This window comes from Tachyglossus aculeatus, chromosome X1 (assembly GCF_015852505.1).
Source record: "Tachyglossus aculeatus isolate mTacAcu1 chromosome X1, mTacAcu1.pri, whole genome shotgun sequence".
NCBI classification, from domain to species: Eukaryota; Metazoa; Chordata; class Mammalia; order Monotremata; family Tachyglossidae; genus Tachyglossus; species Tachyglossus aculeatus.
This window is the reverse complement of record NC_052101.1, coordinates 119,799,246-119,811,514: the sequence shown is the minus strand read 5'-3', so window position 1 is coordinate 119,811,514 and position 12,269 is coordinate 119,799,246. Positions and strand designations below refer to the sequence as shown.

The 12,269-nt window shown below is 45.6% G+C and overlaps 1 protein-coding gene across 4 annotated transcripts in view; it reads right to left on the bottom strand.

Annotated features, from left to right (window-relative positions):
- The window catches only part of ARHGEF18 (Rho/Rac guanine nucleotide exchange factor 18), a 68,132-nt gene that overhangs the window by 10,087 nt on the left and 45,776 nt on the right, over nucleotides 1–12,269 (bottom strand). For all 4 annotated transcript variants that reach the window (XM_038771999.1, XM_038772001.1, XM_038772000.1 and 1 more), the window contains 7 exons: nucleotides 7,732–7,910; nucleotides 3,650–3,741; nucleotides 2,113–2,304; nucleotides 1,362–1,499; nucleotides 887–1,011; nucleotides 573–629; nucleotides 353–400 (listed from right to left, as the gene is read on the bottom strand). In XM_038771999.1, coding sequence (XP_038627927.1) covers nucleotides 353–400; nucleotides 573–629; nucleotides 887–1,011; nucleotides 1,362–1,499; nucleotides 2,113–2,304; nucleotides 3,650–3,741; nucleotides 7,732–7,910 — 831 coding nt within the window. The remainder of the gene's footprint in view (nucleotides 1–352; nucleotides 401–572; nucleotides 630–886; nucleotides 1,012–1,361; nucleotides 1,500–2,112; nucleotides 2,305–3,649; nucleotides 3,742–7,731; nucleotides 7,911–12,269) is intronic.

Sequence of the window (12,269 nt, the reverse complement as noted above, 5' to 3'; positions counted from 1 at the left end):
CTCAATAAATACAACTGAATGAATGAATGACAGGGACTGTGTCCAACCTGATTACCTGTATCTACCCGTGCTTAGAACAGTGCTTAGCACATAGTGCTTAACAAATACCACCAAAAAAAAGAAGAAAAAAAAAAGAAAAGAAAAGATGAGGAAAAAAAAATCCCAGAAAGTCTCTGGGATCTGGTAGACCTTAATGAACATTTAGGTTGGAAACAAAAAACAAAACCACAGATAGCTGTTTTCACGTGCAGGAGCTGGACTCAGGTATAGCCAATGGTTTTAAATCACCTGATGTTCCCCTTCCATGAAGGAAGAGTCCAACTAGTAACTTTCTGATAAATCCGGTCATTACCTGGAGATTGAGGAGCAACTGCAGTAGAGTCTGTATTCTCTGGACAAGCTAAGGAGAAAAAACACCCGTTTAAGACACCATATTTTTCAGAAAGTATTTTGGCGGGGGGGAGAAGGGAAACAGGGCAAGGTTGGAAGGCTGACAATGTTCGGGGGTGGGCTACATTTAACTTGGCACCACAAGGCTCGGAAAGCAACAGGGAAACAATCCATTTGTGTACCTCAGATTCCAAGGTGGCCGGCAAACTGCTGCTATAATCCGGTCTGGTTATGTCGGCCTGAAACGGTCACAAATTCACTTCTAATCAACAATCCAAAATTATGAATTAACAACAGACATTTACCATAGGTTTTCAACTAGTCCAATCCGCCCCATCTCAAAGGACAAATCCTAATGGAGTAAGGATCTCCTCAAATCCTGACAGATCAAGAGCTGGCAGCATGATTTTGAAAATGGACTTTTCCACCCCATTAGGCTGCTCTGAACTGAATGGACCCCAAAACCTGTTTAGAACCCAAACCAAGACCAACATACTGTGCTCAATCCTTCTTCAGAGTCCCCTGGAAGGTCACAGGGCTGCGAGTCCGAACTGGTCAAAGGGCCTCTCCAGTCTTTCAATCGGGGGTCACTGCTGCAGACTTTTTTCTTAAAGCTGCCATCTAAAAGTCCAAGAAACCCACCTTAGGGTATTCGTGATGCCATTTCTGCCAAGGATTATTAGCAGTCAGAAACTTTCAAGGCCAGAGATCAGGAGAGGATGCACTGTTCATCGAGTGTCATCCGAGTGCTTGGCCCCGAACCGAGTGCTTAGGAGAGCTCGACAGAAGTAGGATGCGTGTTTCCTGCCCTCGAGGAGCTTACAATCCAATGCGGGTGGGGAGAGAGGCAGGTAAAAATTATTTACAAACAGTGGGAGCAGGAGGAAGTCCAAAGATGTATACACCTCCACTGATCTGACACGATGAAGTAAAAAGAAAGCACTCTTCTCCTAGGGAGTTTGGTCTCTTACTTTTATTTGTGTTTGTGGTGCTGTCATATCCTCCAAAGGTTTCTGCTCTCCTTGGTAATAAGGAATAGCCAGAGCCGTCTTCAGAATGATAATTGGCATTAGCCAAATGTTTACATATTAGGTTCTGGAGATACTCAACTGCGAAGAGGGGGGAAAAGAAAAAAAAAAGTTTGCAGGGTTATCACCCTCATGCAACAAGGTCAGCAAGGTACACAGACTATTTTTGTGGTTTGTTGAAAGATTACTTCTCTGACCAATAAAGTTTTGTGTTTTCCCTCAAGTCCATTCTTACTAATGCCAAAACAGGAAGCTATCTAGTGCTGCTTTAAAAGTCAATCTATCAAACCCAGGAGTCACATCCTGAAATGAACATCACAGAGGAATTGTGAGGGGGTGGACGGAAAAGGGAGAGGGAGAGAGAGACAGAGAGAGAGAGAGAGAGACAGAGAGAGAGAGAGAGAGAAATAAAAGGAGTTAGAAGCAGGCAAAATGAGATCCGAGGGGCAAGGCAAAATTCAGGCCGAGTCATCTCGAGAAACCTTCCACCAGTGAGGCCTATGGGAAAAATCCGGCATAGAACCTTGGGGAAAGGGCATAAATTCCATCTCGTGAAGAAGGCTGGCTGACAGCTTCCTGAAACGAAATGTGGACCTCATGGGAACTCACCACTAACTCCAATGGACAACAAGTCCTGGATCATGAGCAGGAAATGACCCTACCCAGAGTATCACTGGGGTTTTTTTCTACCTACTTTCTGTCACTGCAGATTTCAGGATCATCTCGCCTTGCAGGTTTTCTAGAGGTTCCCCGCTTCGGAAAAGGAGCTTAGATCTGGGCCCCTGGGGGGGATCTTCAAATCCACTCATCTCAAGCATTTCCACATAAATCTGCTGCTTCTCATATAGGCTTTGAGCAATCGCGTTATCTTTCACGCTTAAACGCTCTAGAATGAAATCAGTTAAAAACCATTACAGATCTGTGTGTGAAGAATTCCAGCAACATCTTGGGCTGACAAAGCCCACGACGTCCGAGGCGTTCAAAGTACTTAGCCCTTGAGGTCATTTATTCCCGAGCATCTCCTTGAGGGAAGGTATTTACAGTCTCCACATCACCAATATGAAAATGGAGGCATATAAAGGTAAATGGGTAAGGGCCACAAGTTGATGCACTTCGAATGTTTCCGGTTGCAAACTCTCTTAAGACGCCAGAAGCGTAAAACGACTGGCAGGTTTACCACCCTCACGAAACAGGCTGGGTGCATGTGTGCTTGCATAGAGGAGTGAAATCACATCCTGTATACATCCATGTACATATGAATGGATGGATGTAGAAGCTTCATATTTTCAGGGTGTTTCAGGTGAGTTGCTCCATGCCGAGCTGCTTTGCGGATCCTCTTACCAATGTTTCCCCTGCTTACTTCGATGCAGAGGCTCAACAAGGAGCAACCCACCTCCGGCACATGTTGAAAATATGAAACCTATTTTGGGCTGTGGAAAAAAAAATCCTATGCAACACCACTTTATAGAAAATACCACAGAAGAAAGGGCCGCTCCGTTAAACTAACTCCTGTAATACAGCCAAGGACTGGGGCACTTTCGTTTACTGCTAAAAGAATTTTTCCCTTTCAGTACCAATAGGGTCAACCGGCAAGCTGCAAATCTAGGATTGTCACTTATTTTCACTGCTTTTCCCCATTTTCCCGGGAGATTTGTCAGGAGGGTCCCCAAGTCATCCCTTATTGGAGTTACATAAGCTTTGTCTCCCCGCAGGGACTGAGGGTGGCAAAAGTCGGGAGGTCCTAGCCGGTGCTCCAGTTTCTCTGAACTGAAACCCGGTAACTCAAAATAGAAAAGTGTAGGTGAAGGGGGTGGGGTGGGGGGGGTGGCGAGGAGAAAGGTAATAAAATGGAAGAACTTGTTGGGTCTTTACGTCAAAGCTCCAAGGTCAACGCAAACATCAAGGATGACGAGCATTCCGACAGTCCGACAAGACCAAAACGGTCTTGCTCTTGCCCTGGGTCAGACTGATATTGTGAGAGACAGCTCACTTGGACTGATTCGTAATTAGCTGTTTAAGGTGGGCTCCCAGAGTTGAACTGAAGTCTAAACCACATGCCCACCGTCACTCACAGGATCTGGTGCTGGTTTCCCAGATAGCTCACTTGGTCCAGTGACTTTTTCTCGCTGCAGTTACATAACTTGCCCGAGAAATCTTGGGATTCTAAACGCATGAGATGAATCCTACAAGGCTAAATATTCTGGGATCAAATGTTCAGCTGTGCCCCTTACCTTGGAATTCTTTTAATTTAGCAGCTCGCATTTCAGCTATCTTTCTTTCTTCTTCGAGTCCAGCAAGTGGCCCTTCCTCCTCAATAGGGCAGCTAGAGGAAGATGTGAAGGAGGAAAATTTGGTTGTTTTTGGTAAACTTTCTAGCTAGCTCAATTACTTTCTCAGCACCTTTAAAAACAGGCATCGCTCTCTTCGCATGGGTCTTGTGGCTTAAGATCCTAAGAATACGTGCCACCCCTTCTTAATTGATTTTCAAAACTGAAGGAGGAACGAGATGGAGTAAGAGGGAAAGGAAGGCTGTGTTTGCCTTGTTCCTGTTCCATAGCTCGACATGGTTGAACAAGACCCAGACTGGAACACAGGTCTTGTCCTGTCACCTTGCCCTGAAGCTCCTTACAAAAGGTAGAACTTACAGGGAATGTTCAAGGATTTGGACTGCCGGTTCCCAGCCTCTTCTGCCTCACTGGCACACAGTTTTTTTTTCTTTTTAAAGCCTGGATGAGGTTGAGCCAAGGCAATGGAAAGCCTATTTTCATCTCCAATTTATGAGGTGGGGAGAGCAATTCATCTCGGATAAGGAAACGCACAGCACAAAGATGATGTGGAAAACAAGAGAAAAGGGGGAGAGCCAGAATGGCCACCTAACAAACTCAAAGGAATCACCTGGATTTTTTTTTTTTAAGCACAAATACCCTGTCTTCATCTGGGCGAGAGAATGTGATTCTCATTCTCTCCTCTCTTTCTGTTTGCCTGTCTTCATTTTTCTCCTAGTATTTTATCTCTGAGGCCACTGTTCTCTGGGCCTTTACACAATTACTCCATCTCATGTTCTTGTAGGCCTGTGTGTGCTCATACATGGGTCGCTGGGTGTGTGTGTCCACTTGGATGGGGGAGGGGGGAGAGGGAGGGAGGGAGGGAGGGAGAGAGAGAGAGAGAAAGAGAGAGGGAGAGAGGGAAAGAGAGAGAAGGTATGGGCCTATGCGGGTGAGGTGGATATGAGGATGGATGTGTGTGTGTGTGTGTGTGTGTGTGTGTGTGTGTGTGTGTGTGTGTGTGTGTGTGTGTGTGTGCTTGAGGTGAGTGTGTAGAGGACCTCAGGGCAGGCACACGGACACACATGCATGATGAGTTTTGGGCAGTGGGTGGCTCTCCATCGATTCCCTCCATCTTCCTTATTGGCTCTCTCCACTCCCCAGCTCACACTCTCCACTCCTCCCGATCTCATCTTCTAATCATACCCTGCTCCTGACTCCTCCCACCTCTGGCCTGGAACTCCCCCGCTCCCACCTCCCAAATATACCAGACCATTTGAAAAGCCCAATCCCACCCCCTCCTGGAAACCTTCCCCAATTAAGTCCCAACATCCCAAATCGTAGGAACCCAGGAGCCAGCCTAAGCGCTGAAGTATTCATACCCACTCTCAGCACTTAGGAATATTCAATTGTATGTGGAATTATTTATTCTAATTTATTCTGATATTGCATCCTGGCATAGCCCCTCTACTTCTTGCCTGATCCTTGTTCTTCCTACCAATCCCACTAGTTGTGAATAACTCTAAATGAGCCTGCCTCCCCGCAATTAGGTTGTAGTTGTAGGAAGGGATTTACTGAGGGCCCACTGGGTGTAGTGATCTGTACTAAGTGCTTGGGAAATGACAAGAGAAACCCTTGCCCACAAAGAGTTTTACACTTTGTCTCTCCTTTACAGGGGAGACAGATATAATAGTGAATTTGGCATGAATAATTATTAGTACGATTGATTATATGTACACATGCACACACACACAAAGGGGAAGAAGCAAATTCATAAGTGCAACATCATAAGTATTACAGAAATATGATTGATAGGGATAAATGCCAAGCCAATATAACTTGGGATATGGTAATTAATCAGGGAGGCCTTTTGGAGGAAGCAGGATTTTAGGAGGGCTTTGAACACGGTGAGGATCTGTAGTCTGTTGAATTTAGGGAGGGAGGGAGTTCCAGTCTGGGTGAACAACATGGGAGAAGGGGTACAGGTGGGAGAGTCAAGCGTGAGGTACAGTCAGAAGATTAGCTTAGAGGTACAAGGAGAGCGAGCTGGGGAATAATGGGTGAAGAGAGCTAGCAATATGGAAGATGGAAAGAGTTGGTGGAGGGCCCTGAAACCAACTGTAAGGAGTCTATTTGATGCAGAAGGAAATGGGAATCCAGAGGAGGTTTTTGAAGTGTGGAAAGAGGCATGCTGAGCAATTTCCTTAAGGTAATCCTTGCAGCAGTGTGTAGTACAGATTGGAGCAGGGAAAGCCTGGAGACAGGAAGTCCAGGGAGGAGGCCAATAAGGTCCAGTTATAATATGACAATCGCCCAGACCAGGATAGTAGCACTTTAAGTGGTGAGGAATGGGCTGGGAATGTGTGTTTTGTTTATATTATATTCTCCTGAGCACTTCATTCCATCAATAGGGCATTCCATCAATACCACTGATTGATTGGAGAGGAGCTCTGTATTTGTATGTGTATGCTTAAATGTACATATGTGATGTAATGAGAAGGTCCTCAGATGAATTCATGGATAGAGTGGTGTGTCAGGAAGGTAAAGATGCATGTCTGTCGGTATATGGATGTGCTCTGAGTGCTGGGGAGGGACTGCGTATGCATGAGTGCAGCGGCATGACCGAGTGGAAAGAACACAGACTTGGAAGTCAGAGAAACTGGGTTCTAATTCCAGCTCTGCTGCCTGCCTGCTGTGTGACCCTGGGCAAGACACTTCACTTCTCTGTGCCTCAGTTTCGTCAGCTGTAAAATGGAGATTAAATTCCCGTTCTCCCTCTCCTTAGAATGTGAGCCCTCTGTGGGACAGGGACTGTATCTGACTGGATTCTCTTGTGCTTAATCCAGTGCTTAGTCTAGTGCTTAGAGAAGCAGCATGGCTCTGTGGAAAGAGCATGGGCTTTGGAGTCAGAGGTCATGGGTTCAAATCCCAGCTCCGCCAATTGTCAGCTGTGTGACTTTGGGCAAATCACTTAACTTCTCTGTGCCTCAGTTACCTCATCTATAAAATAGGGATTAAGACTGTGAGCCCCCCGTGGGACAACCTGATCACCTTGTAACCTCCCAGAGCGCTCAGAAAAGTGCTTTGCACATAGTGCTTAATAAACACCATTATTATTATTATTAATAAGCACTTAAATATCACAATTACTATCATCTGTATTGAGGGGGAGAGAAGATATATTTGTAGGAATGTGGGGAGTCTTTTGGGGTCTGTGTGTATTTAATAATAATAATAATAATAATAGTAATAGTACTTGTTAAGTGTTTACTATATGCCAAGCACTGTTCTAAGCGCTGGGGTAGATACAAGGTAATCAGGTTGTCCCATGTGGGGCTCACAGTCTTAATCCCCATTTTACAGATGAGGTAACAGGCACAGAGGAGTTAAGTGGCTTGCCCAGGGTCACACAGCAGACAAGTGGCAGAGGTGGCATAAATGGTATAATTGGATGTGTGTATGTTTGGTGGGTGGTAGGCATGGATTGGGATCTGTAAACTTGTGGGGTAGCAGAAGGTACAGATAGGCAAGTGAGTGTCTACAGTTCTTGCTGGCCAAGTTTCTGTAGTGCCAGCAGACACAGGCCTAGAAATGTAGTCTTGAGATTTTGAGGTTAGCAGCAAAAGCCATCTCTCAGTGTCCAGTAGTGGTCAGGAGGCAGAGGGACATGTCCATGTGGGCCAATGTCCTTACTGCTGGGGTACAGAGCATGTACCTGCCGTTTCAACCAATCACAGACTCGGGACTAGCAACCCACAAAGTAACCCCAGCCTATCATTATAAATATATATATTTATACATATAAATATATATACACATATATGTGTACACACACACACACACACACACACACACACACACACACACACACACACACACACACACACACACAGCCATCCCCCCCCAGGCCCAACCTACCTGAATAGGAGATGGGAGGGAAAGCTAGAGGACAGAGCTGTTCAAATTTCTCCTGGACACAGAGAAAATGCGCATTCACAGGGGAGGGGGCAAATGCATGCAATGGGAAGAAAATCCTTTACGTTATCTACCTTTCTACGGCTCTGCGAATGAGAGCCATCCACGAATTCCGCTCTTCTTTGGAGCTAGTGTAAATTTCATACATCTCCGGTCCTTTTAAGGATGCACTAATCAGGAACATTGCTTTTTCCTCATTAGCTACTTCTCTTACAATTAATTTTTGTAAAGAAATGACTGGTGGCTTTGCATCCTGAAAAACAAAATGCGTTAGAAAAGGTGTTATAGAGTCTCGCCGAATCTCAAAGCACTGATGAATCAATAATATTCATTTATCAGTGTACTGAGCAGTCAAGAGAATACAATAGTGAGTTATTAGACATGATCTCTAGCTTCTAGGAGATTACAGTCTCGTGGAGCAACAAAGTCACTAGAATGGGGGGAAACAGACACACACACACACACAGGCACAGGGAATGAGCCTTCCAACTCTGCTATATTGTACTCTCCCAAGCACTTAGTAGAGTGCTCTGCACACAGTAAGCCATCAATAAATACAATTAAGTTCCCTTTGGACATGTTGAGCTTGAGGTACCTCCTCCTGGAGGCTGGAGGAGCAGCAAGACTGCAAAGAAGGAGAGAGGTTAGGGTCAGTGAGGTAGGTTTAAGAGCCATTCATGTAGGTGGTAGTTGAAACCCTGAGAGCAGATAAACTCCTCAAAGGAGTGAGGGTAAACAATGTAGAAGGGGACCTAGAACTGAGCCTTGAGGGGCACCCGCAGTTAAGAGACTTATAAGGAGCAGTCAGAGAGGTAGGAGGACCAGGAGAGGACTATATCCGAGAATCAATCAATGGTATTTACTGAGCGTATGTGCAACACCATAGTAAGCACTTGGGAGAGTACAATACGAGTTGGTTGACACATGCTTGCCCACAAGGAGCTTCCAAACCGGGGGGGGGGGGACAGACATTAAAATATATTACAGAGATGGGGAGATGTACCTAAATGCTCTGGGGCGAATATTAATGTGCTTAATAATAATTATAATAATCATGGTATTTGTTAAGCACTTACTCCGTGCCAAGCATTGTTTCAAGTGCCAGGGTACAAACAAGGTAATCAGGTTGGACACAGTCCCTGTCCCACATGGGGCTCACAGTCTTAATCCCCATTTTACAGATGAGGTAGCTCAGGCAAAGAGAAGTGAAGTGACTTGCCCGAGGTCACACAGCAGGCAAGTGGCGGATCCGGGATTAGAACCCACCTCTTCTGACTCCCAAGCCTGGGCTCTTGCCGCTAGGCCATGCTGCTTCTCTAAGGGGTACAGCCCCAAGTGCATAGGCGATACAGAAGGGAGGGCGAATAGGGGAAGTGAAGGCTTAGTTAGGGAAGGCCTCTTGGAGGTGATATGATAGAGAAACCAAGATTAGACAGTGTTTCCAGGAGAAGAGGGTGGCCCACAGTGCCAAGGCAGTCAAGAGGTCAAAGAGGATTAGGACGGAGTAGAGTCCATTGGATTTTGCAAGAGGGAGGCCACTGGTGACCTTGAAGAGGGCAGTTTCAGTGGAGTGAGGGAGGTGGAAGCCAGACTGTACAGGGTCAAGGAGCAAGTTAACAGAAAGGAACCGGAGGCAGTGGGCTCTTTAGTTCTTCTGAGGAGTTTGGACAGTAATGGTAGGATGTGGTGATAGCTGCAGGGTAGAGTGGGATCCAGAGAAGGTTTCTGACGACAGGGGAGACACGGGCGTAAACACAAAAACAAAGGGGAAGGAGCAATCAGAGAGTGATCGGTTTGATGACGGTCATGGAGAGGAGGAGGAAAGAAAAACACTCTATACGTACTTTTATAAGGTGTGAACGGATGGGGTTGGAGACACAGGTGGAGGGGGTAGGCTGTAAAAGCAGGCTGATCTCTTAAGAGATGGCCAGGAGTGTGGATGGGGGGGATAAAAGGATTTGGGGAAGATGAGGGGGAAATTTTAGGGAGTTCTTGCTTGATGTCTTTCACTTTGTCTACAAAGTAATAATAATAATTACGGTATTTGTTAAGCGCTTACTATGTCCAGGCACTTTACTAAGCGCTGGGGTGGATACAAACAAAAAGGGGTGGAAACAACCCCATCCCACGTGGGGCTCACAGTCTCGCTCCCCATTTTACAAAGGAGGTAAATGAGGCCCAGAGAAGTGAAGTGACTTGCCCGAGGTCACACAGCAGACAAGTGGTGGAGTCAGGATTAGAACCCATGATCTTCTGACTCCCAGGCCCAGGCTCTATCCACTAAACCAAAGTAATAATAATGATGGCATTTTTTAAGTGCTTACTATGTGCAGAGCACTGTTCTAAGCACTGGGTGATCAAGTTGTCCCACGTGGGGCTCACAGTCTTAATCCCCATTTTCGGATTGGCTAGATCATCAGGGGCGAGAAATGGGGGCACTGGGAGTTTAAGGAAGGAGTTAAAATCAGAAGAAAGATGAGGAGTTATCCCCTGGTGCTCACACGATTGGGCGTGATCACTACAGGTAGAAATAATGTGACTTCGTTATGTATCACATGAAAAATATCCAACTGAATTTTTTTTAAAAGTGGTATTTGCTAAGTGCTTACTTTGTGCCAGGCACTGTATTAAGCGCTGGGGTAGATACAAGCTAATCAGGTTGGACATGGAATCTGTCCCACGTGGGGCTCACAGTCTTAATCCCCATTTTAGTTAGTCAATCGTATTTATTGAGAACTTACTGTGTGCAGAGAACTGTACTAAGCATTTGGGAGAGTACAATATAACACTGTCCACAGTGAGCTTACAGTCTAGAGGGGGAGACAGACATTAATATACAGATTTTACATATGAGGTAACTGAGGCCCAGAAGTAAAGTGACTTGCTCGAGGTCACACAGCAGACAAGTGGCGGAGCCAGGATTAGAATCCGGGTCCTTCTGGCTCCCAGGTCCATGCTCTATCCAGTAGGCCACGCTGTTTCTCAATTTTCCGTCCCTGCCCTTTGAACACCTTAGTCAGCAGCCTGAGAGCAAAGGTATTATGGGAGCAATTGCACACCCTTTATATTTTCCTCCAAAGGGGGAAAAACTCCCAATTCTAGACACAAAAAAATTGCTGTAGAACAATTTTATATGCTGGATCTCAATCAAATGATTCCTAGGGTGAATGCAGTAAGAGTAGGCTAAACATAATTACTAAGCACCCTTCCTCCTGCCCCTCAGAAATTTGAGAAATTATATACGATGCATTTCAATGAAGGATGATGAAAAAGTGTGGACATCAACTAAAGTCAGGCCAGTCAACTGTTGAGTGCCTTAAAGGACCCTGAGGCTATTGTTGGAAAAACTGTAGGACCGTTCTCTCCTTACATTGATCCTATTTAGCTTCCCTGAAGTGTTCTTTTATTCTCCCCTTAGGTGAAGATACTCTAACTGGGCTTAAATAAAAACCTAGTAATAATAATAATAGTATTTGTTAAGCACTTACTATGTGCCAGGCACTGTACTAAGCGCTGGGGTGGATACAAGCAAATTGGGTTGGACACAGTCCCTGTGCCACATGGGGCTCATAGTCCCAATCCCCATTTTACACAAGGTAACTGAGGCCCAGAAGTGAAGTGACTTGCCCAAGGTCACAGCAGACAAGCGGCAGAGCCAACATTAGAACCCATGACCCTTTGACTCCCAGACCCATGCTCTATCTACTACATCATGCTAAGATGCATAAAGTGTGGCCACTATATGCATCAGACTATAGGAGAGAGTGTGTGCATGCATGCACACCCTATGCATTTTACTAGGTGAGGGCAACATCTGAAAGGCAAAGCAAGGGTTAATTTAGCCAAAAAAACACACTTGGAGCTTCATAATATATCTGGGTAAGTCAGAACCTGGCATTTGAGAAGCAGCATGGCCTAGGGGATAGAGTGCGGGCCTGGGAGTCAGAAGGACCTGGGTTCTAATTCCAGCTCTGCCACTTGTCCGCTGTGTGACCCTGGGCAAGTCACTTCACTGGGCCTCAGTTACCTTATCTGAAAAATGGGGCTTAAGACTGTGAGGGACTGTGTCCAACCCAATTATCTTGTATCTTCCTCAGTGCTTAGTCCATAATAAGTGTTTAAATACAATTATTATTATTATTGTTATTAATTTTCAAAAAAATCAAGCAGCAAATCGAAAGGCACAAATCCCCCCAAAAAGGCAGAAGACTGCCAGCTAGCACAAGAGAGCGAAGACGGCAGAACAGCAGAATCAATCAATCAATCGTATTTATTGAGCGCTTACTGTAGGCAGAGCACTGTACTAAGCACTTGGGAAGTACAAGCTGGCAACACATAGAGACGGTCCCTACCCAACAGCGGGCTCACAGTCTAGAAGGGGGAGACAGACAACATGTCGACGGGTATCAAGTCACCAGAATAAGTAAAAATAAGAAAAGAAAGGAAGGAAAAGCCTAGGGAGGGATGGGCAAGGCTTTTCCCAACCCTAACCCCGCTATTACTGGCATCTAATGACAGCTTTGTGGAGGCGAGATCCGGGGTTAAGACTCAACCCACCCCATGTGATACCGGGTAAGCAGCCCAAAATAAATGTGAAGACACACAAGCCCAC